The 27,587-nt window shown below is 41.6% G+C and overlaps 1 protein-coding gene across 3 annotated transcripts in view; it reads right to left on the bottom strand.

The window, feature by feature from the left end:
* The window catches only part of CTNND2 (catenin delta 2), a 688,120-nt gene that overhangs the window by 185,924 nt on the left and 474,609 nt on the right, over nucleotides 1–27,587 (bottom strand). For all 3 annotated transcript variants that reach the window (XM_081131846.1, XM_081131845.1, XM_081131844.1), the window contains one exon: nucleotides 7,952–8,084. In XM_081131846.1, the coding sequence (XP_080987972.1) occupies nucleotides 7,952–8,084 (133 nt within the window). The remainder of the gene's footprint in view (nucleotides 1–7,951; nucleotides 8,085–27,587) is intronic.

The raw sequence follows: 27,587 nt of genomic DNA on the forward strand, positions 1-27,587 counted from the left end.
TGATTCTGGAAATAGATCCTATAGCTCTGTTTGTGAAAGTCACTGCCTTCTTTCTATTTTCTTTCTGCACACCTGTTACTTGTCACCCAGCTGTGTCCCGAGTGCAGACACGGGTCGGCTCCTTTCCTAGTGCCTACCTCCCAGGGCCTCCTTCTGCTCATCTGCCTCCTTGCTCCTGGCCACTTCTCCCCAGCCTTGCCCTAGAGGGTTCTCAGTCAAATCCCCTCCCACACGCGCAGATTCTCCCATCTGAAGTCTTTGTCCTTTGTATCAGTGTCCTTTCAGGTCCTCTCAGGCACTACCCACATCTCCCTCAGGTCCTAGCCACTCTGTTTTTATTGCACTCTCTCAATCATTCTGAGATCACCACAAGGGGTTACCAGGAGGTAACCTGCCTTCCTTTTTTGGTGTCTTCCCAAAAGCAAACACTTTTATATTTTCTGGGTTAATCCTGCCCACCTCATTTATAAATTCCCCTTCCCCTTCATGGCTCCTCCTCATCTTCTTTCCTATCATCATTATCCTCTCCTTCTACCATTTAATGGATTTCAAAATCTCCCTAGGCATTCTTTCTCAAAATGTGCTACTTTCCAAACCACCCGGCCAAAAAACAGGCCTGACTGCTCTTCTCTGAAGATAAGGCCTCTGGCCCGCAGAGCTTACACAACCCAGCCCTGGGCACCTACCTCGTCACTGCTCCTGGGTACTCCTTAATGAGCTGAGGTGTGCCCTCCTTGGAGATATGTTGATATCCCAACCCCAGGTACTTACGAATATGAACTTACTTGGAAACAGGGTCTCTGCAGATGTAATCATATTAATATCAGGTCACTAGGGTAGACCCAACTCTAAAATGACCGGTGTCCTTACAAAAAGAGGAGAGACAGGGACACAGAGAGAGGAGCAGGCCATGCGATGTCAGAGACTGTAGCGATGTGTCTATGAGCCAAGGACTGAGGGCCACACCAGAAGCTAGGAAGAGGCTAGGGAGCATTCTGTCAGTCTCTGTGGGATCCTGGCCCTGCTGATACCTCGATTTGGACTTCTGGCCCCCAGAACTATGGAAGAGTAAATTTCTGTTGTTTCAAGCCACCCAATGTGGTACTTTGTCACAGCAACCCCAGAAAACTGGAGTGCAGACAAGCTCCCCCTGCCCCCCGCTTGGTTGTTTGCTCTGTGCATGGGAACTCTCCTCCTGAGAACTCACTCTATGGGCCTCTCTCACCGCCTTCCTGTCCTGCTCAAACACCGTTTCTCAGAGATGACTCTCCGGACCCACCTTATGTAAAACAGCAGGGGATCCCCACCCCCACCCCCATTACTGTGCTGTTTTTCCTTCAGGGCCACTAATGCCATCTGACATATGATAGATTTAGGACTTAACTTGTTTAGTGCTGCCTCCCCCTAGTGATCTGGGTCTAGTTTGCTCGCTGCTGTATCATCAGTGCCAAGAAAAGAGTCTGGAACTTTACAGCTGCTCAATGGGTGTCTGTTGAATGAATATATTCATTAATTCCACATTCTCACGACATCAGTGTATGAAGCATTTGGACATGTTTGTGTGTCCTTTTATGTTGCATGTGTGAATGATTCTTTGATTCCAGTGGTTGAGTCTACTTTTTTCAACAGTGGCTCAGCATAGAGCCTCATATGACGCGTGCTTCCAGTGCGTCCTATAGGTGATAACAGATTTCAAAATATGAATGATGAACAGTGCAAGTAAAGCAGATATGTACAGACATTCAGTCTATAACACTACAAGACTGGTTTTACATTTAACTGTTAGGAAGAGATTTCCTTAATTTACATTTGCGACATATACTGACAATAACCCACATTTTTTCTTTTCTTTTTAACCCTCACCTGAGGATATTTTTTCCATTGCTTTTTCAGAGACAGTGGAAGGGGGAGAGAGAGGGAGAAACATCTATGTGAAAGAGACACACTGATTGGTTGCCTCCCACATGCCCCCTGACCAGGGCCGGAAATGAGCCTGCAACCGAGGTACGTGCCTTGGTGGGAATTGAACCCGGGACCTTTCAGTCTGCAGGCCAACGTTCTAACCGCTGAGCCAAACCGGCCAGGCCAATAACCCACACTTCTTAACCACCCACTCTGGCTGGCAGCCTATGTGTGTTCTCTCTGAAGTCATGTGGATTCTCCTGCCATTTTACAGTTTGGGAAACTGAGGCTCAGAGAGGTAAAGAAACTTGCCCAAGATCAGAAAGTGAGAAAGAGTAGAGCAGCCAGGGTTCGAAGGCAGGCAGCCTGGCTCCAGAGCCCACATTGCAAGCTCGACAGTATACTGTCTACCGACATCTAGTAACTAACACAGACTCCTCTGCATAAAACGTTGAACAATTTATGATGAAGGAAGGAGGAGGAATGGTTCAAAGATAATCAGCTGCAAAGATGGATAGCACCTTCTCTTGAACTATATGAGGTGGAAAGAACCAAGAATAAAATAAAAATTATGAAGCACTTTAAGTGTAGTGGACAGAAACAAGTCTGAATTTTTTTACACTTATGGAATGTTCTAAAAAGTGTGTGGGGGGGAAGGTATGCATATTTTTATACATAGGAGTTAATTTCTATGTTTTAGTTAACATGACCAAAGAAAGATAACGCCACGTTAGAAAAAAAAAAATTGTGTAAATGGTACAAATATATTGGAAGTATATGGAGATACACACACACACACACACACACACACACACACACACACACACACACACACACCACCCCAAAGGACTGATACCCATAGACCTGAGCCCTCTCCCAACAATTCTAAGTGAGTATAGCTTAGGCTACGTTTTTCTGGAAACTTCTAATTTAAAATTCTGTGTCATAATCACAGAGGAAGCAGGAAGCTTGCTCTGATTCCATGAGTCTGGGTTTTAAGCTGTGGCAAGCACTGTCATAGGCTGGGGACCTGCCCTTCCATGGTGCTTAACATGTGGTGTGATGAGGCCCTGTTTGCACACTGTCTGTGCAGGAGGTTGTGGATTCCTTCAAGGTATCTGTACATTATTAATATCTGAGTCTCCTAGTAACACAAAATAGGCTGTTGATAAACTTTTTCCCACTAGAATTGAAAATTCCATTTCTTTGAAAACAAAAATGTGCTTTATTAGAATTAGGATGGTAAGGCAAATAAGAAGGGGTTTGTTAGAAGTTAGGAAATAAAATTAGCACTGGTTTCCTAGATAAATTGTTCTTATCTTTGAACTGCATACGTTTACTGTATAAGACCTTCAAACACTTGGGATACTTTGGTTGCATATTTGATAGATGAAGCTAATTTTTCTTATAAAAAGAGGGAATCAGGCCAAAAAATAAATCAAGTCTTCATCAGTGGTGGTCACCAGTCATTTCCATCATACAGAAGTAAATACGAGTCAGTCCTTCCCACGTGTAACATCAAATAAAAAAGTTGTTTTTTTTAAAGGCATGCTATTTAAGTGGATGGTCTTATGTTTAAAAATTACATTTTAAAACTATTTGAAAATTTAAGTTTAAATTTTATTATATCAATTTAAAACTTTGATTTAATTTTTAAATATATGATAAAATATATTAAAATATTTGAAAATTTAAAAATAATCCATTCTTGTCATCTAAAAAGGGGCAAATCTGTTTTTAAATCTTTAGGTGACATTACCTTGGGTGCCACCCTGCAGCATACACATGTGCACACACGCTCCCATTTGTGTATGGCTGCCTGGGTGTGACTATGGGAGCCTGGCTACACGCCTGCTCCTTTGTGTGCAGGAGAAGAAACCGGAGGAAATGCAGGAGGGAGGAGCACGAATAAACTCAAATCACTGAAACCCATGGCAGGCACCTCGCTTTATCCTCAAATCACTGGGATGTTCTTAATATGCCCAACTGAAGAAGAGTTTCCAGATAGAATGAAGAAAGGACTTACGGAAAATACTAAAAAGTTATCAACATTTAGGCATCTTCTAAAAAAATGCTTGTAGTATATACACATGAGCAAGTTTTCATGTCTAATGACTCTCTAGATTATCTAAAGCTCAGTTTATTGCGACAGTCCCAACAATTCAGGAGTATGGCAAACACAGTTCAAACATTACTGACATCCATTGGTGCCAATCACAGCTCTGCCTTTGAAATTAGTAGAAAGGCCCACCTACGTATCAGACACTCATTAGCTCATACAAATGAGCTGCACAGACTTGGTGTGTTTGTGGCAATGACCCAGACCCTCTCCTTCTGCTTCCTCCTTCCCCACTTGTTTTAATTTTTCCTTAATTGCTTTTCTTCTGATCTCAGTCTGGCTGTGAATTCTTGTTTGTATGATACCCTCCTATCCCAATTTTTGGACACTCACTGATCTTCAAAGTATTTATGACGGAATGTTCTACCCTGGGTCAGGGCACCCAGAGGACTGCAGACTCTACCTCAGTCACTGGTGGTTCCGAACTGACCACACTGGGTCCTCTCCCCTCAGTCCCACCTCTCTGATGCCTGCCTCAAATCCAAGTTCACGAGGGCAGTGGGAAAACTTATGAACGAAGCTTTGTTTGTTCTGCTGATCTATGGCAGTGAATTCTCAGCTTTGTTCCTAGTAAGATCTGGCATCATTCTGAACAAAACTGAATTTCTAGGTTTCATTATGTGAAAACTGTACAAAGTACTGTAATAAGGGACAAGAAATGGATGATATATGACCCTCCACATATAGGAGATTTAATTCTGCTTTTTCCCCAATGGCTTATCCTTTGTGTGAACAAAGTCAATACCCATAATGAAATGTAGACTGAAGAGCTAAATCAATAGAATAAAATGCCATAGAAAGACTAGAAAACTGAGAAAATTTGGAAAGGCTAGTGCCTGCAAGATTAGTATTTGGACAACAGGTAATTACAAAAATAAATGCCTGTATGTGAAAACATGACACCCAGTCATCTGTCACAAAGAGAGGATTATTACTAATGATTTGGGCCCTGAGTTAAGATGACAGAACAGACCAGGTCTATGCAATCTCTTTATCAGAGATTACACATGTGTGTGTGCGTGTGTATGTATGCACTGAAGGAGAAAGGGAAACTCCAGAAGACTTATCTTGTATATTATTTAGGCCTTTTGCACTTGCCGTGTTCCTTTGGATCTTACTAACTTCCATCCCATTTTGTCAATCTGGTATCGGGCTGTGCCCTATATCACCCTTTCCTTTCTTCTCATTCCAGACCCCCAGGTACCAGGGGGATATGGTCACGAGGTCCTGGCAGGGTTTGGAGCCTGTAGGGGTGGAGCTGAGGACTGACACCCATTATTTGAACCGCTGCTTCCAGTGCCAGCTGTTGGAAGAATTTCCAAGCAATGAGAGGCAATGCAGGAAACCTCCAGAGCAAAATAAAAAACTAAGCATATGTCTTCAAAGACTTACACACACACTCATCAGCTAAAACAGGAACCTAAGTGTCTTAACGGGCCGAAAAAGAGTCTGAACGAATGAGTATGTTACCACTAAGCAGTTTGCATACATTATTTAGTCCCTACAGACTCTACAATAGGTATATCAGCAGCTCCCTTTTAAAGATAAAAAAAGAGGCTTGCAAGGTCATAAATGATGCCTTTCCCATTCCTTATTACAGTACTTTGCACGGCATTCACATACGGAAGCCTAGAAATTCAGTTCTGTTCAAGATGATGCCTGATCTTATTGAAACGAAGCTGCGAATTCACTTCCCTAAGTCAGCAGACCAAAGCCCTGTCTGTTTTCCTCCTGGTCTAGTGAACTTGGATTGAAGCAGACCGTTCGAGGAGACACAGCCGCCGAGCAGGGCAGTGTCATCAGAAGACGCACGTGTCTGACACCGGTGTGCGCGCCGGTCACTGCTTCGCTGCATCCCCTCTTGTCCGCCGCAGGGCACTGGGGGCGCTCCTGCAGCCACACACGTCTGCAGCCAGCTGTCAGGCTGCACTGCTGCTGCGAGGCTTCAAGGCCGCTCCATGGATGGTGCAGCAGAGCCAGTCGGCTGGCGACTGAACTTCCTGAGGCCCTGATGTCTGTATTGCCTGACAGCATGACTCCCTGTAAGAGAGTCTGACTCCAGTTTTTGATGTTTGGCTTCTGACAGCTTTTAAGCCCCACTCTCCCTCTCCTCTTCTGCCCATATCTGAGCAAGCCGCTAAGAAAGCTCGGGTGTTTCCTCCTGTGGTATCAGCAGGGACCTCAAACCCCGCCAGTCCCTGTCCACATGTGGGACCCTCACCCCGCTCACCCCCTGCCCCCCACAACTACCATGAAATCCCAAGCCGGCCTCCTCTTCTGCTCTCTCAAGCCATGTTTGGTCCAACTTGGGAGCCATGCTGTTCACCCCATTAAGCCTTGTTATGTGAGTAACCCACTCTTTCATACCCTCGTGGTATGTGTGTCCTGTCATTAGTCTTGACATCAGACCAAAGTTCAAGATGGGGGGCATCCTGCTGTTGTGGGGGTAACACAACCTCTTGAACCAACGTTACACCAAAAATGGGATAAAACGCTTTCTTGACCCTTAGAGACACCCTTACAGTTGTAATCTTCAAAAAATAATGGTATGTGGTCCCTTCAGCAGAAATCTGTCCTTCATTTTGAAAGGCCATGTTGTTTTGTATTAAAAATAGAGAATGATTATGACAATTTCCATTTGGGACAGTAGCCACATAAGTTTAATTTATTTGTAGGTCATTTTAATCGGTGGCATGTTTTGACATTTCAAATTTTATCTTAGATGGACAATATTTTTCTTGATCTCAACTTTGGTACTACTGGCTTCTGGGGCTGGATAATTCTCTGTGGTGGGGGCTGTCCTGTGATTATGGGATGCCTTGGAGCATCCCTGCCCATTACCCACTGGATGCTAATGGCACCACCACAACAACCCTTTCCAATTGTGACCAAAAAAAAAAAAATCTCTAGATGTTAAACATTCCTTGGGCAATAGCACGTCTGGTTGAGAACAACTCCACTACATTTATTCCACAAAGAAATATGACTTTTCTGATAAGAATGAGCATGGACCAGTCCTTTGAGTCCCAGTGGAAAAGTCAGAAAAAAATGAAAAGCTGCTAGACTAGGGCTAGCCAATGCAAGCAAGCAAAGCCTGTAATAAATGGCAATTCTATCTTCAAATGTCTTTCCACTCTGAAACTAATTTAGATTCATCTTGAAAATTGCTTACATGCTATGGATGCAGGCAATTACATCCATAACTTATAAAATCTTTTTAAAAAAATGATCACTCAGCTGCTTATATGCAAATGCTTGCCCCTTGTCTAAAAGATCAGAGTTAGCTGTGCTGACCACCGTGATTTTCCTGAAATATCACACACCACAATTTATGCCCTTTAACATATTTCCGAAACACAAAGCATATTAACAATTGTTTACATGGTGGACTCAGACTATAGTCTCTTTTATGGGACATATATTATTATACCCACTGGTACTTTTGCGAATGGCTCAGAGTTCTTGGTTATAACTCAAAGCTGGCTTATTGGCTAAAGTTCCCATCCTATCAACGAGTTTTCCAGGAAGGATAGATGATAACATAGATTGAGTGTAGTAATCGTGTTGTGGATTGAGGAGCCAACATAAGATGCTTTGTATTTCCTTAGGCGTTAGAGGCAGAAACAACTCCAGAGCTGGAATTGGGAAGAGAAAGGCAATCACACCCAATGTATTTCCATTACAATCTTGCTCTCTTAACACTGGCGCGTGTGTCCTGGGCCCTCTATTTCCCAGTATTCAAATATTAAAATAGGAGAACGTGTGATAGGCATGACAATTAATGAGATGGAAAGTGCTGTTTCAGTCTTGTCTATGGATCAAAGTTTTCAAACTTTAGTTTTCTTATTTCTTTCCCCTTGTAATATTCCTCTAAAAACCTCAATGATGACGAATCTGGCCCTGGCCATTGGAGAATCCGGCAGCGCTTACCTCGGCTTTAATTTTATTGTCTCCAAAGCAGAGGTGCTGTAAATAGGCGGCGGCGTTGGACTGGACCGAGGGAAACTGATGCTGCAACATCTGAATCACTTCAGGAAGTTCTGGGTCTCTCCATCCAAATTCTCTGAACAAAAGGAAGGCAGGAGAACATGAGATACGTCCTGCCACACCGTCAACCTTCAGTTCACTTTACATGAGTATATTTCACAAGCGAATGTTCTGGTTTTCTTACACACGAACCCACTTAAAAAGGTTTCCTTAAGTCAATGGTTTGTACACATGTGAGAGTGTGTATACATATATTATCTTACCTGTATCAACTAAAGTTACGTTTATGAAAATTATGAAAAAAATGACAACTTGGTGCCTGATTTTGTTAATATATGCACTTTTCATTTGGGCTTAAGAGGATAATTTATAAGGTCACATTTATTTTCTAATATATTATTACAACAGGCTGATTCCTATAGAGTATTTAGCTAAATTATCAGAAAAGAGAAAACATGACCAAATGGGTCCAATCAACTCAAAGTGTCATAATAGTAATTAATGTCATTATTATTTTTATGGTTATCATTATTGTTATTATCTCTTCTTTAAAATGATTCTCTGGGGATAAAAGTGTACCAACAAAGAGATTTTATGAAGGAAATTATTTATTTGAAGAGTTAAGAGCATTCACATGATGATGATAACTTTAATGCATTGTACAGTCTTTTCCTGTAGTCTTCTTTTTCTGTCTTAGATACACCAAGAAGCTGGCTATTTATTTAACTTAAAGAAATACGCTTTAAGATATTTAAATCCCTTCTAAAACATAAGGCTGACTGCACCATTCCACAAATAAGTATTTTTTATGACGTCAATCAGTTCAACCAGTTACAATATCAAGCTAAGAGGCCAACTGTTCGGATTCTATTCATGTAACGGGAAGCCAATTTTTTAAACAGAGAAATAAAAAAGCAACCTCTGAGGCCACAGATAAAAAACCTGACCCCACGAGCCACAAAAGCGCACTGTTTATCTGAAGGATGGTGAGGGAGAGAAATGGGAAGGCTTCGCAACGGCCGCTCTGCTCCTGGGGAAACAACTCGAAAGCATACATCCTACTGATGCCAGGTCAGGGCTGTCATCTGAGCATAAGCGTCATGAAAAATGAGAGGGAAAAAGGAACAGACAAAGGTTACAGTTTCCTCGTAGATTCTAACCTGTTCCCTTTATCTTTCCTTTCTCACAACTCGCAGAGGCTGCCAAGCCAATCTTGGAACACGCTGGTGTCTCCCTTACAGCTGCTGAAGACACTTGAATTACGGTTCCTTTAGAACTGGCTTAGCTTTTATTGGAAATATAAAGCATTCAATTTAATATGCACTGAGTACTTAATAAACATACCTAAAATGTTAGGCACACACGCATTTACAAAAGGACGCATATAGTATAGGAATGCATTTGCTACAAAACATAATTAAGTGATTGCTGATAACAGATAAACTATTGACTTTTTCTTGGCTATGTGATCACAGTAGAGGACAATTATGGATTAAAACACAGGAAGCCTATCTTCCTTTTTAATTTAATTTCCTTTTGTTGCATGATTCTAAACCACCTCTGCAATAGCGAGAGAACACAGTCCCTCTTCTTTAAACAGCAGCCTCCTAAAATTACATTCTTTGCACAAGTTTTTAAAAAATCTACAGAATACCTGTAAATTAAAATGAGAAGTGCCATGTAAAGACACTGGATGGCTAGGATGAATTCAGGTAAGCTTGTGCTTTGGAAAGTGATCAGTAAAGAATTCATCTCAGCCTGTTTTATTAACCAGACTGAATGGTTCTATTAGGTTTATATGGCAAACATCAAGAACATCTTTGCACAAGACCTCTAGGGGAACAGTCCCTGCTCACATGCATGCAAATGTGCTTGTGTGGATGTATACACCCCCGCCCCCGGCAAACTCAGACAGAACAGATGGACACTCCAAAGGATCAAAGAAGAGATCCAAGCTCCTCAATCATAGGTCAAAAGAAAGATTATGGAAACAGACAACAGAGTGGTGAAGGCCAGGGGAGGGGTGGTGGGGGCTAGGGGGAGATGGTCAAAGGGGGCAAAATGGGGGATATCTGTAATAGTGTCAACAACAAAAAAGTCAAATCCATTTTGGGGTATGGATTTTTAAAAATAATATTTGGGTAAGGAAGGTCTTGTCAGCAATTCAAAAACTCAGAAGTCTTTTTTGCTGCAGAATCTCTACTCCTGGAATGCGAGGTTTTCTCTGAATACATGTTCATTGAGTCCATCAGTCACAGTGAGATAATGATTCCTACCTTGGAGTATTGGGATGATTAGAGATAATATATAAGAACCCCTTAGAGCACTGTCTGGCACACAGTGTGGGCCCTCAAGAAATGTCAAGAATTTAATGTACCTAGATGAAGAAGAAAAGAGTCAGAGATGAGAACCATCTAAGATTTCCTAAAGATGCCAAACTCCTATCTCATTTGTTACTGGGCTTCACTTTAGAAATGTTAATGGAACTGGAGAATATGCAAATGTAACCTTTTCTCCATTAGAACTTGTCACACAGACCAACAATATTGTGACTAAATCCTCACTCTTATAGGGACTATCTGGGTTGTTAAAACTACAATGTGCTCAGCGCAGAGCTAAACAGCAAACAGTGTGAGATTCGTTCCTGTGTTATGCTGGCACTGACACAAAAGAGCTGATGCACTGTCACAACACTGTATCACATTCCCTTCTGCACCGAAAAGAGCCCAGGACAGCCAGAGCCCAGGACAGCCAGAGCCTTCAGGAATCCAAAATGTGATTTTGGGCAAAGCTTTCCGGCAGAGGGGAGCTGCTCACGTTGATCATTTCCATTGGGGGCCGGGCTGTAAGGCCATTATTTAGACTTATGAAAATCTCATTCATTTGTAAACTTTTAAACTCTTAACAAAAAGTTTTAAAGACCATACTAGCTTTCATTTTTACATCCAGAACCATGAGGTGGCCTTTGATTTGGTTTTGTTGATAGGGCTAAGGGGTACAGAGGTAGTAGTCATAAAAATGTTAAAGGATTTTTTGTAATGAAAAAATAGAGATATTTTAATTTTTGTTGACCAACGAGAACCTATTCAATGATAAACATGTGGAAACTGAATGTCTTAATCCTCAGTTGTAAAGAGTTTGCAACCAAAACAAAAAGCTGCCCTAGATGGTTAATCCCATTTAAAAACATCCTGTGCTTTTATATAAACAGTTACACTTAGAATTACAACTGTCTAGAAAGCAAGCTCAGTTGTTAGTTTTTAGAAAGAAACGGCTTTCTTCAAGCTTAACATTTTGAGATGTAACTCCCCAAACTGCATCATAAGCATTAGAAGCAGTGAGGTGCGTGTAGTGTGGGGGTTGTAGCTGTAAATGTAGTGGCTATGAAAGACCTCACTGAGAGGGTGACCTTGGAGCAGACACCTAAAGGTAATGGCAGGTAGAGGGAATGTTTCGGAAAGGTGAGCGGTGACAAGCATCGAGACAGGGGTGTGCTCGCTCCAGGTGAGAAGACCAGCGGGTGAGGACTGGTTGTGGCCCAGCAGAGGATGCTGAGAGGCAAGGGAGTCTGGATGCATTCAAGGCAGAGTCAGTAGGATTTCCGATGGGTGGCATATGAATGTGCGGGGAAAGAGAAGCTCCGTGAGTCCCTCTGATAGGCACCCTCTACTCGTCTCCCCAAAGCTCTATCTCATCTCTCAGGCCCAACCTGGGGCCAGTGGGTGGGTTGGTCTCACTAGGACCCCATTTTTGGGGATTGGCATCTATTACTTCAGAATAAGAAGGAAGAATTTCAACTAGCAAGTTTTCTGCTGAAGTGGAGAGAAATAGTAAAATAATTAGAAATTGGTTATTTCTAAATGATTATGGGTACTGGGTACCTTAAATTAATCTTGGCCAAGCAATGGACTTCTCTGACTTCAATTTATTGGAGTGGAAAGGGAAAATAATGTAAAATGATTAGCCAAAATTTATGCTATTACTTATCATTTTAAATCGTATGTAGTTTGCCCGGCTGGGCGTGGCTCAGAGGTTGAGCATTGACCTAGGATCCACGAGATCCCAGTTCGATTCCCGGTCAAGGCACATGCCCAGGTTGTGGGCTCCATCCTCAGTAGGGGGCGTGCAGGAGGCAGCTGATCAATGATGTTTCTATCTCTCATCACTGATGTTTCTATCTCTCTCCCTCTCCCTTCCTTTATCTGAAATCAATAGAGACATATTAAAATAAATAAATAAAATAAATCACATGTAGTTTAAGTACCAGTGAATTTCGGCTTCTATTGAAAACCTAAATATTCTAAAAGGCTATTAGATTACAAATAATATTATCAATTGTTTTTTTAATGCCTATTTGGTATTAATTAACTTTAAAATACTATTTATTTATTTATTTATTTACACTAGACTAGACTTGTTCAATAAAAATATACTCCACAATAAAAAACTAATCTCATACATGTAAGAATTCAATTGCCTTGGAAATCCTAACAGGCTCTGTTTGCTGATAAGAGCCCACAGGAAAAAACAACAAATTATCAGCCATAAACTTTACCCTGTAAGCCATAATGACTTTATGGAAAACGTTTATATTCTATGACTATGTACCTATTTTAAAGTTAACTGACCATCATGCTTCTTCGAAAGTCAACTGGACCTGTGAACCTTGAGTGAGAGCAAGAAGAGGGATTTTGTGGCCAAGATCCGGGTTAGGGGGGCACGATTCAGGTCTGTATAAGCAACAGTGATGTCAGAAGAAGATCAGGATTTTGGCTCAGGATGAGAGCAAGAATTTGAGAAAAGGGGAGAAAGGCCATGGTCACCCTCAGAAATTTTAGTGTGTGTGTGTGTGTGTGCATGTGTGTGTACACATACAGTATGTACATAAAAGGGAGCAATGTTAAATAACGGACTGGAAATATACTGTGTATAAATCACAGACTGGAGCACACTTTCTTATAAATTAGGTAACCGTATCACTTGACACTTCTCTGTGAAAAAATAAAAATAGTGCTTTTAATGATTCTGTTTCTGAAAATATTCGGAACTTCTAAGAGAAGCCACGATTATATAGCAGATGCATTCTAAATGCAAGAACACTGTTTCTTAAGATTCCACACATGGCTCTATGTTTCTGGAAGTGAGAACCTGTCCCACGCACCTGAGAGTATCTTTACAATGTATGTTGTGAGGGCTGATTGCTAACCAGAGTCCAGTCTTGGTGATAGCAATTACTTAGTGATATCCATGGTTGATTTTAGTCCTACAAATGTTTTGTAGCATGTTTCAGATACACAATTTCAGCTTTGTCACCTTAGTTCTCCAAAGAATCATAACCCAACTGTATTCAGACAACTTTGAGCAGAGGTACTTCCTTTAAAGAAAGTCTCAATAAAATCAAACAAAATATGGTCTAGAAAGGTACCACATAAGAAAGGTGTTTAAGATAGCTTTAGCATATGCATTTTATTGGATATTCTTTACACTGTAGAACAGGGAGTCACCTTACCCAGCATTCGGCATGCTTACTGTGTAGAGTGACAAGTCAGGTAAACGGTTTAGTGACTTGACCAAGGTCACAAGCAAGTCACTACATGGAACCTGATGGTCAACCATCTAGATTCAAAGCTTATTCAAAGTTACACTGAGCCAAGATTTCTCATCATTTGTCTGCTCTGCATGCATCCAGCCTCTTGGTTCCTGTTTGGTTTGTTGTAGGCAATGATGTGGGAGCAGGATTATCTAATATAAAATACATGTTCTCTAAGAAGGAAGAGAACACTTATTCTTTTTAATTAAAAAAATATTTTTATTGATTTCAGAGAGAGAGGAAAGGAGAGAGAGACAGAAACATCAATGATGAGAGAGTCATTGGTTGGCTGCCTCCTGCACTCCCCCTGCTGGGGATGGAGCCCGCAACCTGGGCATGTGCCCTGACGGGGAATGGAACTGGGATCTCCTGGATCCTAGGTCGATGCTCAACTGCAGAGCCACGCCGGCCAGGCAAGAGCATTTATTCTTACGGTTTTATGGATTAATTTTTAATGGACATAGGGTCACGTGGTGCAAGGGGGTGATATTCAGGAAGAGTATACTTCAAAAATCAAATTGCTACCCATGCCAATCTCTTCCAGCCAAGACCACCAGGGTCTCATGCGTGGTTGAACAAAGCTGGACTTACTGCTCCTAACAAGAAAAGAAAGTCCATGCCGTGGGACTCTGAGGCATTTCAGTAAGACGATGTTAGACTAGCCTAGAACTGGGGCTTGTGTTAGGTGCTTTGGGGCACATTCAAGGGAGCAGGGCTTCGTTCTGAACTGGCTGCTACCAGGATGTGTGGGAAATCCTGTGACTGAGTATCTTAAATAGTCTTTTAAAAAAATATACATATTTTTTATTTTACTTTTTCTTCTTTTTCTCCCATCACCATTTACTCCCCCCCCCCCCTTCTCTAGAAGGAGGGAAGAACAGAGCAAGGGTTAAACGTGGTGGAGAAACAAGTCGTCCCCATTACCCAGGGCGGGTGGCTACTTTCACCAGTTCCGTGGTTCACACAGCATTCGTTTTTGCCTGCGCTCAGACGTAATTATGGAGGGATCTTGGTTTTGTATTGATCTATCATCATCAGGGTGTGATGCCCTGTGTGATGTTGTTTATGAAACTGTTTATGCTTAAAAGCAGAACCCGGGGCCCCGGCGGCTGCCTGGCGAGCTCCCGGCCGCTGGGCTACTCTTCTCTGTCCCGCCAGTGGGAGGCCCGGGCCGGAGGGAGAGGGAAGGTGCCGAAGGTACCCGCGCCTGCAGGACTGGCTGCCTCTGTGCAAGCGCTGTGCTGGGGATGAAATGGTGTCCTTAAGCTTTGTCAGCATGATGCCAAAACACCAAGAATGAAAGGGAAGGGAAGGGAAGAAGCATGGGTGTCTCCATGAAGCCAGACTAACTTTCTCTGCACCCTTGACGGGTATGACACTTGTAACTACTGATTAGTGACTTCATTATGTTCTTAGCTTTTTTTTTTTTTGTCGTTGTTACCTGAAATGCAGTAGGGATGGAAGAAGACATTTTTGGGTTTGCTGCTTAGTTGCTAGAAAAGTTAAACAAACAAACACACACTATGAACATTTAGTTCCGTCTATAGTTACCAGTGCCCATGTCAAAACACATCTGTCTAGGTTTCTTGTTTGACTTTTCCCTTAAAGAAATTATGAAGAAGCTATGAATATTTGGGCACACCTCTTAATATTAGATAAAAAGAATTAGAGTGTCCAAGTGGCCATTCACAATTATTTCTCATTACTACACATTAAATGCAAAAAAATATTTTATCCATAGGTATTTTCTTTTACCATATTTCATTGCTATAAAACTATTAATTTGCCTCCATTTCTGGTGTCTGGGTGTTTCTAAATATAAAATATAGAGGATATATTCACCTTTCATTTTGAGTAAAATAACCAACAATGAATATTTATTAGTAGTCCTTCCAGATTATGGGTGAAAGGTGTATGAACAGGCCAGCTGTATGCCATTATACTGGAAAATTCCGTATCTGTGCAACTGAATACATTAGCAAGCTTCTTTATAATGTGCAGTAACAAAAAAAGCAGGTATTCATTTCAAGATAATCGTATCCAATTACCTTTAATTTCTACCCATTGATAAAGTCTTAGACTAGGCTTTTATTACCTTTGTGTAACCTCTCAGTTAGAGTGTCTGTGATTAATCTGAAACTTAATTGAAAAGTTTGCAATGAGTTTAAAGATATTTTCTGTTATTGCTGCCAAAGATCTTTATAATTTAAAATGGGAAAGATGGGAGAACAGGGCAAATGGAATAGGTCTGATTATGGGAAATGAGCAAGTGGTAGATAAATATCGTTTTGTAGATAAATATAGTTTTATTTATGCAAATACGAAAAGCATACATTATTTCTTTTATCTTTTTCACTAACTAAGAATATGGTTTCCTCACTAAAGATTTTTTATTCATTAGACAAACATTTTCCATTCTATCTTCACAGCAACAAACTAAAGCCACAAGGAAAGAAATCATTTGGCTTTTAAGAGGGCTAATTCAATAACTAATTGTCGCACAGATTTATTTTTTCTTTGTGAGAAGTGACTGAACACAATAAATGGGTGGAGCTGCACTTTATATAACTGCAGAGCCCTGTGTACTGGCTCACAGGGTCATCTGTAAGATTTTCAGATATTTTATCCACAGGTATTTTCTTTTACCATATTTCATTGCTATAAAACTATTAATTTGCCTCCATATCTGGTGTCTGGGTGTTTCTAAATATAAAATATAGAGGATATATTCGCCTTTCATTTTGAGTAGAATAACCAACAATGAATATTTATTAGTAGTCCTTCCAGATTATGGGTGAAAGGTGTATGAACAGGCCAGCTGTATGCCATTATACTGGAAAATTCCATATCTGTGCCCCTGGGCCAACAGATACACCTGGCAGTTCCATTTATTAGGTAGTCAGGTGCAAACCGCTTAGGAATCATCTATGTCCTAACAAGTTTGTGTTTTGGGGGCCCCGCACAACTTCAGCTCCTCTCATACTGATTTTCAGCGGTCTTTGCTTTCTATGACAGAAAGCTCTTGCAAAGTTATGACATCAAAAGACATGTGACACAACTGAATTCTGACACTGAACTAATTTAAGCTCATGCTTCCGTTGGTCCCACAGAAGTTGTGTTCCCCTTGACAACTGACACTATCCTGAGGAGGCCCCCTGAGTTTGCTGTGTTGTCTGGGGCACTTTGGAACACAGTTTGGAAACAGGGGTAAATGAAGGTCCTTCTAGTAGCTGTGATCTAAACCTAAATAAAGAGTTTAGCAGAATGAAGAAGTATTGGGAAAAGGGGAACTCATTTATATAGGAATAGAAAATTTATATTTGAGATTTAAATTTAGAATTTCAATTAGGTGGCACAGTCAATGAGTTCAATGAAACATAAATACTTGTAATTTCAGAAAATATTCTTCCTCATGGGTAACAATTTTTCCTTTGATGAATATTTGAAATGCATAATTTATGACTTTTAAAGACCTAAATCATAACATTCCTTAATGGCTCTTTATGTATTGAGAAGATGCTTATGGAAGGTTTTGGGGAAGATACCAACATTTAAAATTGCCTTTTCCTTTAACCTTAGCAAGAGCATCTATATATGTACAATGGAATCCTTCAATGCTCACGACAAAAATACCACATCAGTGGCATTACTGCAAAAACTTATTATATTCGGCATGCTCTTCATGTCTCAAATTGCAGTTAAAGTTTTCACTCTTGCATTTGATTTTGAAGGACTTACTTATACCTACTTCCTGCCTTTCTCCAGGGTCTTTGTTGGGCTCTATGGACTTACAGGGCAGAACAAGAAACCACGTGAGAAACATGAGAGCCACAAAAAGCAAATGAACTCAGTGACATGAAAGCTCTGCTCTCAGGTGAAGGCAACAAGCACCTTTTTCTAGGGTTGACTGCACTGGAGTGATCAGAAATTGTAGTTCTCTTCCCAGTGACTCTTTGCAGTAGGGTCTATAATGATCTTTACTTTAGATGAGGAGACTGAGGTTCAGAGAGTTTAAGTGACTTGCCCAAAGTTGGTGAAAGGAAGCCCCAAGAGTCACCTTGGGTTTTAAGGAGTCCATAGCTTATGCTGGTCACATGGAGCAGAGCGCACTCCTCCCATGGCTGTGGCTCTCAGGAATGGCTGAGAAAGTTGGAATTTGTGGGCACAAAGGAGGAATTTAATCAGTTAGTGCAAAGAACGCTTTCCTATTGTGCACAACAGAGTTGAGCACACTCAAATTTTCTAGTGATTTTCAGGGAGTGTTTGACTGTCACTTCAATAGGTATCAGAGTACAGACTATGCTCAGCGGCAAGATCTCAAAGCCAGCTTCTTCCACTAGGTTACAGGAAATGCGCATTTCCTCCAGTTATGAGAGTGTTCAGGCTTGTTCTATGTCAGTGGATGTGAAAATAAGAAAGCAGAAGATCTGTTCAAGAAAGTTTGTTTTTATAACTTCAAACAGAAATATGTAAGACCTATGAAATATTTCTCTGAGCTAGGAGAAGCAGGTACTATTTTCCTTTGCATATCTGAAAATAATTATGATTGATTGAACTATTGAGCCCATTTCAATAGTCCAGACATAAAGTGCAGAACGCACAACTTAAGGTGAAAAACACTGAGAATTCAGGGGAGTCTCTTCAGCCTCAGAGTAGCCCTGAGTGGTTTACGTTGTTATTGTTATTTAAAACTTGTATTCTGGATGATGCCAGAGCTAAAAGTTTAGGGATAAGTTTTAAACATCTTCCGTTCATCCCCTATTATATATGTGTGTGCCACCTAAGAGTTTTTCTAAATATGCCTTGACCTACTTATGTTCTAAGTCTCAGCAATATTTGAGGCTTTAAGAGTATTGCCTATTGTGCGATTTCATACTTTTTTTGTGGTTAAATAGAAGCAGGGAAGGAAACTTGGAGTGGAGGTGGGGAACAGAACCAAACCTTACTTTATGGAAGACACTAGCCATCCCAGCTGCAGCAAGCACCCCCGGTCTGGGCTCCTCTCCACTATAGTTGGGCCTCCAATTAATTGAGAACACCCTTCCCAGATAGCAGACTTGGTACTTGCTGGATTTCCACACAACCCAACCAGAACATCAGGCAGGCAAGTGTGTGACAAAAACAGTGTCTTTGGATCCTAGCATTTTTTGTCTTTGTTTAGCAGCTGGGGAATCATTAAATATTTTAGAAAAAGACTCTTAGAACTAAAATCATCATAGCATTATAACAAGTAAAAATTGAGTCTTGCCTCATTTTCTCTGAAATGCAAAATCCATAAAGTTGCCAAGAACATAAAAGATCCATCTAATCAGATGAAGATGAAGGGAGGGCAGTCATTGTTCTTAGGAAAACACAAATATTTATAGGGGACTATTTCTTCATTAACTGTTGGAGGGAAAATATGACTGCAAATAAGAGTGGTTTTAAGCTCCTCTCTCCCTCTGAACGAGCAGCATGCAGTCAGACACAAGAACTGTAAATTCAATTCCAGCATGGTCCCGTTGCGGGAGCCACGGCCCATGGCCTCTTTATCTTGTGCTTTGCAAACTGTGATGTTTTCTAATAGGCTCCCTCACTCGGGGCTGGAAGCCCGTTTTCCCTGCATGTCACCACCACTGCAACGCTGCTAAAGGCAAACCAGAGCATCTGCCTGACCTTCTAGGATCTCTCCACATGTGCTCTGTCACTTTGCTCAAAATGGCCCCCATAGGTGGTCTGGTCTCCTCCCCCAGCTGTGCTTTTGTAGTTTCCCACAGGGCCTAACAGTGTCACCTCCACTGCCAACCTGGCCCACTTCCCATCTGTTGGGCAAATGCTAGTCTGCTCAGGTGCTCAGGCATCCGGCACCTGCTAAAGCCCTTCCCTGATGACAAAGAAGTTGTAGTACCCACAGGTGATATTGGTATATTAACACAGATACTCAAAATACCATCTTGATATTCTGACCTAGAGAGTCACACCAGTCTGGAGGAAATGCCGTCTAGTTCTTGACACCACAGAAATTTCCCTAGTTTCTCATGTGGTGACAGAGAATTTGCAGCACCTGTCGCACTGAAAGTTTACACTTCTCAGCGTAATTGGTTAATGACAGTATGACAGTTTTCTCCCAACTAGAGAAGTAAATGCCAGGGAGCAGGAGTTGTGCTATTTTTAACGAATTCTAAATCTCCTGGTGCTACATGCTAGCTTATATAGAGTAGGCACTCAATGAACACACGAAACATTGCAAGATAAAAATATTTCCAAGATGAAAACACTAACAAGGACAGATGTGCACATATCATGTAAGTGGTAACTTAGTAGTTACTTGCTCCCTTGCTTATCACACCTCCCCGATGCACTCATTCATTCACTGAGTATCTACTGAGTGTCCACGAGGCAGTGAACAGTGTGATCTGGGCCCCGGGCCTCCTCTGGGAGGCTGAGCGTGGACTTAGGAGAGAGCAGGAACAGGAGTAAGACAGGGACTCTCAGCCTTGGCACCACAGGTGTTGGGTCAGACGATTCCTGGTTGGGGAAAGTGGGGGCTTCACTGCATTGTAAGATATTTAGCAACAACCCTGGCCTCTACCAACAGATGCTAACAGCATCCCTTCCAGTTATAACAACCAAAAATGTCTCCAGATACTGCCAACTATCCCTCTGAGAGTGGAGGGGGGCAAAATCACCCCCTCCACTGTAAGGAAGATATTTGATGCTACCAGAGAAAGGTCATAGAAACCAACCCGCTCTGGGCATAATGCCTGGGCCTCCACTTACTCCTTTCCTGCTGATAATGCTGCCAAGAGGTAGAGCAGGTTTCCTTTACTGCATTTCAGTGGGTTCTGGTCTGCAGCTGTGAACATGGAGGGAAGAGCTGAGGAGGGTGCACAGTGGTCACCTCTTGTTCCCTTTGGCTCAGGCAGCAAAGTGGATGAGTAGCCGTCAGTCTGGCATGAGTCACAGGGAACCACCTGTCACAAGGTGGCAGGTGGAGTGGCTAAATTCCAGTTCATTAGCCACCCTAGTGCAGCCTGATGTCTGGCAGGCCTTCTATGGCACACCAGGCCTTGTTAGTGCTCAAACACAACCTGTTGGGGAATGAATGGCTGTTTTATGCAGGTTCCTTACAGGCAGCTTGGCAGTCTGCACATAATTGCAAGGAAAGGTATCTGTAGGTCCCTGTATTAAATAACTCTTCTCATGTACTTTCACATCATCGTGAGACCCTCCAGACTTGCTTCCATCAAGGAATGGAGCTGGGGTAGCATTTTGTTTTTTTAATATCTATCTATCTATCTATCTATCTATCTATCTATCTATCTATCTATCTATCTATCTATCATCTATCTATCTATCTATCTATCTATCATCTATCTATCTATCATCTATCTATCTATCTATCTATCTATCATCTATCTATCTATCTATCTATCTATCTATCTATCTATCATCTATCTATCTATCTATCTATCTATCTATCTATCTATCTATCTATCATCTTCTTCATCATCATCATCTATCTATCATCTATCATCTATCAATCATCTATCATCTATCTATCTATCTATCTATCTATCTATCTATCTATCTATCATCTATCATCATCATTATCTATTTTTTATCTTCACTTGAGGATATGTTTTCATTGATTTTAGAGAGAGGAAGGGCGGAGAGAGAGAGACAGAGAGAGAGAGAGAGAGAAACATCAATTTGAGAGAGAAATGTCAATCGGTTGCCTCCTATGCACACCCCAACCAGGGATCGAACCTACAACCTGGGTATGAGCCCAGACTGGGAATGGAATCCACACCCTTTTGGTGTATGGGCCACTGGTCAACCAAAGATGTCACCCGGCCAGGGCAGCATTTTCGGTTGTTACATCCCTTGGGTGAATAGTGCTCTTCGCCTGACCTGGTGAGTGGCCTACCTTAGATTTTGCTGATAGTCAGATGCTCCTGTGCTGCTTCCATGGGCACTGTGAGGGCAGGAAGCCTGCCTCGTACCTTAGGTTTAATGGATTTCCTCTAATAAACCCCAGACATCACAGCAGCGCAAAACCCTTCCCATCAGGGAACCTGGCATATGCTGCATCGTCCACAGGCGAGGAAGGTGACAGACACACGGTCCAGACACTGCAAAGCTGGCAAAACTGTGGGCATTTGGAGGGGCTGGCTCAGACCCTGTTCTCTTTACCTCTCTCTCCCCTGAAACACAGTGGCTTCCATCTGCTCACCCCAAACCCTTAAAGCTTTAACTTGTTAACCTTGCAAAACAAGTGTATGCTCAGGCACCAATTAGGCAGGTGATTATTCAAGGTCACACAGAAAAACCTTACGAAAACCAAGAAAGACTTCCACGTTGCAATTCCTCAACCCAAACTTAGTAAGTTTCGATTTTGTGTACTCTTTTCACTTTTGCACCAAAAAGGTTTTTAATTGTTGTTGTTTATTTTAATCGAAGAGGTTTCAAAAAACATGGTAGTTCTTTCATCTTTGGAGTGGAAGGAGGTCATTGCATCTGAGATAAAGCTAGAGAAAGACGGAAGATAACCTTCATCACCATCAAGGCAAAAAGCAGTCACGCTTCTTCAGTTTGGGTAGGTAAGAAAAATAATTTTAGACAACTCCACGAATCTCAAGTCATTTAAAATAGCATATCAATTTTTAGATTTCAGAAGTTTTGAGCAAATTTCATTTAAACAGAAAAGATCTGCACCTTCTCTATAACCTTTCCATTACTTCTTTTTATTTTGTTATTTCTGATTTCCCTCCGATAGAAAAGACTGGCCAATGAGAAGATTCGTGAGTCTTTCTCCTGCTACACATCCATCTGCACTCTATGAACCAGATTATCTCTTTTATAGACATTGTGGTGGCCAGTTTCATATGTAAACTTGGCTAGGCCACACTACCCACTTATTTAATCAACACTAATCTAGGTGTTGCCTTGAAAGTATTTATAGATATGGTTAATATCCCTAATCAGCTGACTTTATGTAAAGATCACCCTCAATAATATGTCTGGGCCTCATGCAATTAGAGTAAAAACTGAGGTTTCCAAAAGAAATTGTATCTGAGAACTGCAGTCTCAACTCCTGCCTGAGTTTCCAGCCCACTGACCTGCTCTACAGATTTCAGACTCAGTAACCCCACAATCATGAGACAATTTCTTAAATTTTCTCTCTAAATGTGTGTGTACGTGTAATGTATATATGTAGAGAAAACAAGAATTCTCTCTCTCAGATCCGGAATGGTGGCTACATTTAGTGTGGCAGGAAGTCAAGGAGCTGCCGGCTCCTTCCTCGCATCAGAAGGTGGAGTCCTTCCCATGGATCTGGGCTGGACCGTGATCTGCTCGCACTAATAGAATGTGGCTCTGAGGCCAAGTCAGAAGAAGCCTATTAGCTTCCACATCAGTCTTTGGGGTGTTCGCTCCTAGACAGTCCCTCCTAAATCCCAGCTCCTAGGCTGTGAGAAGCCCAAGCCACATGGATCAGGTGTTCCGGTCAACTGGCTTCAACTGCCTGCGTGAGAGTGCAACACCTTTGGCATGAGGATTATTTTGAGCTGATTGTGTCTGAGAAACTACAGCTAGGACAAGCTCTGACAATGGAGTAGAAGTTACCCTTTTGGAAGGGAAATTTACACTTTTATAGGAAATCTCCATTTGTAAAGTGTCTCCCAGTTGTATTAGGGACTCAATTAGTAGAATCTCAGCAATGGAGAAGGCATGTACTTAAATCAGCATAACAAGCCTCACCCTTGTTTCCCATGCTGTTCCTGCTACCTTTCCATAGCTGGCTACCCTCTCTGCCACCCCTAACCCCATCATCTTTTTTGTCTTCAGCTGAAAACACTAAGTGGTGTCTTGGGCCATTCTCAGGGAGTTACTTACTTTTCTGGGTGTCTCCCAAGTATACATCAGGTATACATGTTAATAAACTTGTTTGATTTTTTTTTGCTTGTTTATCTGTCTTTTATTATGGTGGGGGAGTGACCTAGCCAATAACTAAGAAGGGAAGGGAAATTACTGTTACTCCCTACAACGTCCAGCCCGGAGAGGCTATTAGATGACTGCAGTCCACCAACCTCTTACCACATCCTGATGGGGATACTGAGGGGGTTCAAATGGGCCTCCCCAATATGTGCTTGTTTGGCATGTGGGTTATTTTGAGCTGAAGACAAAGGAGACCCTGAGGATTCAGGAAAAACTTCTGTCCCTCCCTTAACTACCTAGAAGAATTTAAATTAGGGGCCTCACTCATAATAAGGCTTATCACCAGAGGTAACTTTTTATGACCTACTTATAAGACAGGGCAAACATCTAATTACTGAACATCTGCTCTTCTTACAGATCTGAGAATTACTCTCCTCCCCTCTGAAGCTTCAGACCTCTTCCCTCATCCTTAGCTCAGGACGTCACATATGCCTTACTTTACCTTTCTGTCTCTGAACCTCTCCTGTATGTGGGGGTCATTAACTCTCTCATATATCTGGGGTTCCCATACATACATACATAATTTAATTTGGTTATTTTCTCTTATTAATCTGTCTGACGCAGATTTAATTATGCGACCAGTTAAAAGAACCTAAAGGGTAGAGAAAATTTCTTCCTCTCCCACAATACAAGTGGAATCTCCCAGCTAATTCCAATGTGCCCAGAGAACCAAGAGGTCACGGTGCACTGTTGTTTTAAGCCACTAAGTTTTGAGGTGGTTTGTTATATGGGAATAGATAATTATAGCATGTAGAAATAACTTTTGCTACACCATTCTTAAAGCATCTTACATTTGTTTATTTGTTTTGGAAAAAGGGGCTCTGCAAGATATCTGATTGAAAGTAACCTTCCAGGGTGATCTGATCATAAATTCCTAACTGGGCAGGTCGTGGTGGGTAGTCCAGCCTCCAGCCTATAAAAGGTTTACCTCTGCCTTAAGCAAGCCTCGTCCATTGCTCTTGTGCTTCTAGGTTACGACACCTTTGGAATGTCTTGAGTAATCCTGTTTTTCAGACCCCTGAGAAACCACCTCAAAGGAACTCGAGATCCTGTTAACATCCTGTAATCCAATCATAGAGATTTCCCCACTTTGCTTTCTCCCCTAATATTCCTATCTTCCCTCCTTAATTACAAATGTATATAAAAAGAACTGCAAAACTCATTTGCCAGAGCATTTGAAATCTTGCTTCCTGGCATGTGTGGCTCAAATAAACTCAGACTCCTATAAAAATTCTTTACAGATTTGGACATTTCTTATGTGGACAGTTTCAACCAAGAATACTTTTTATGCCACTAAATGAAAACATCCACATAACAAGAATTTTAAAGCTATTTAGAAGAGAATGTAATGTGTCCAAACAGAGTCTTTTGTGAAAATCTTTCCCACCGATAGAAATATAGGATCTAGAAAGAACATAAATCTGTTGTTGAGAACCCCAGAGTGGAAAGAATTTAGCTCATCTGCATTAAGACTGTGGGCACAGAGGGGAGTTCATCTCCTGCGCTTTTCCACTAATATGTTTAAAGGGGCAAACACACTGTGTTGAATATATTTTTAATTTTCTACGCATTGTGATTTTTTTGACATCTTAAAAAAACCTCTGTGGCTGGGAAGAGACTGCCCAAATCTCTCTAAGGGGCTAGCCAAATCTTAGAGAGGGCAAGGCGTCCAGCTAGTAGAATGACTTTGATATGCAAGCTAACCCATCCAGGCCTCCCCTCCTCTCCCCACCCCACAGACTGTCCTCTGCCTTGATTATCCCAGGGCTAGGGGCCAGGCAACCAGGGACCATCCCTACAGTTTAGAGCCCACTGAAATTATTCAAACTAGCCAATCCTACACTGTACACCCCATCCTGCCTTGCCTTTCCCACAGAGACTCTAACAAAGGCGGTGGCCCAAGTGCCAACTTGCTCCTCCTGTCTTCTGCCTCCTGACCACTCTGGTGTCTGCCATGTGGCCACGTGGTGTGCCAGGCCTCTTGTCCCCAGGGCTTGTGAGTATAATGAACTTCATTTTCCTGAGCCTCTCCTGTCTCCTCGTGTGGTCACACCTGACTGACCATCTCATAAAAGAATACAAGACACTCTTTAAAGCTACTTGGAAATTGTCCTAAAATGTAGATATTTAGATACTACTTCACTTCTCCGACTTATCTGTGACTCTCTGTATGGCATTTGCTACATCAAGCTGTTCCATTACAAGCTGAGATGACCCTTCCTTGAGCAATGTGCTCTAATGTTTATTGCTCTAATGTTTATAGCTAGGAGTGTGGGGGGGTAGGTAGTAAAGGGTAAAGGAGCCATATATATGGTGATGGAAGATGATTTGACTGTGGGCGGTGGGCACACAATGCAATATACAGATCATGTCTCATAGAAATCTACACTTTAAACCTATATGATCTTATTAACCAATGTCACCCCAACTAATTTAATAAAAAAATAAAAGATTAAGGAGAGAATAAATCCCTTAACAAATGTCTTGTAATATAATCTATTTCACTAAGCTCAGAAATAGCTTATCTACTTCTCTCATTCTAAGATAATAATGTTTATGGTTTAGATTGAAATGATACTACTTGTTGAACTAATTTAATGTAAATTAATAACACTAGGATACCCTTCTAAGTTATTAAAAGAGAAAAGAAAGTGAAGAGGAGAATCAGAAGAAACAGAGCAGGCGTACAACCGTGCTAGGCAGACAGACGCTCACTCACGCAGAGAGGTTAAAAGGACAGAACGACTCCTCCTGGTGGTTAGACCTTTGGGAGGGCTGGCTCATAAGATGCTATTAAATAACAAATTATCATTGTAATGGATGAAATTATGACACTTTTAAAGTGTTACTTTTAAATTGTTTCTCAAGTGAAAATCAAATGAGAATACAAAACAATTATTTTTTTATAATATAAAAATAATTTTAGGTATCATGTAATTTGGAAGTTTTTACGTGTAAAAAACAGGACAGTCAATGTTCTAAAAAAAAAAAAGGTGAGAAAAAAGTTAATAATGTTACTGGCAACCATTAAGGAAGTAACATTAAATTTCGTGTTGTTGGGAAATACAATAGATGAGTTAGTGGGTAAAGAATTAATCCGTATGATGGTTATTAAATCGATTCTGACATACCCCTAATTACAGCCAGTCTGATGGCGGGACTGTGAAGATTTTAAGTGACATCGGCTCACACATGTTGGAGGGATGGGTCTGGTTCCATATGCGGGTTGATGCAGGCAGGGGTTGACATTTTCAGCATGAAACATGCCACAGTCATGCACGTGCATGTATGCACTTATACTTCGCCTTGGCCTAGAAGGGATTTAGGGTGATTTCATCTAATAAAAAATTAAAATTAAAGTCTAAATATGGAGGCAAAATGACCAAGTAAGTATTAGAAATGGGGCCGCAGATGTGAGGTCACTCTTAGCCTTTTATGGATCCAGGCCATGTCTCTTGGTGTTGCCCCAAAGTAAGACAAGGGGGCAGGCTTGAGCCTCTATGCTGGGATTTCCTTCCTCCAGAGCCTGCTGAGAGAATATTCTGCTATGTGTTACATGCTGACACTGTGCTTAGGATCTGGCAAGCTACCCAGTGTCCGCGTTGGCAGTTTGCAGTGGAGACTGACAAATACTCAGTTATAAAATCCACCAGCTGAAGAGGCAGTTAACTCTCCCGAGGACAGAGTCAGTTAGCATTTGTACTTGGCCTCTGGCTCAGATATGAGAGCAGCCACTTGGGATCCTGCCGAACTAACCATGGGCCATTTGTTTCTCAGGCTCTGGAGGGTGGGACTCTCCAAGCGCAAACCCTCCTGGGCTCCACCCACACGGAGGCCAGTGGGCTTTAGTCTTTTCAACCTACAGCTAGCATTAATAAATGGGGGGGAAAAAGGGAAAGTGTGGAATCTAATGGATTTTGTAGCTATATCTGCACGTGAATGGGCCCACAATTTTCTTTCCTGAAAGACTACTTAAAGCTGAAATACTAAAATTATATACCACAAAACAGC

The sequence above is a fragment of the Miniopterus schreibersii genome, assembly GCF_964146895.1.
Source record: "Miniopterus schreibersii genome assembly, chromosome: 3".
Taxonomy (NCBI): Eukaryota; Metazoa; Chordata; class Mammalia; order Chiroptera; family Miniopteridae; genus Miniopterus; species Miniopterus schreibersii.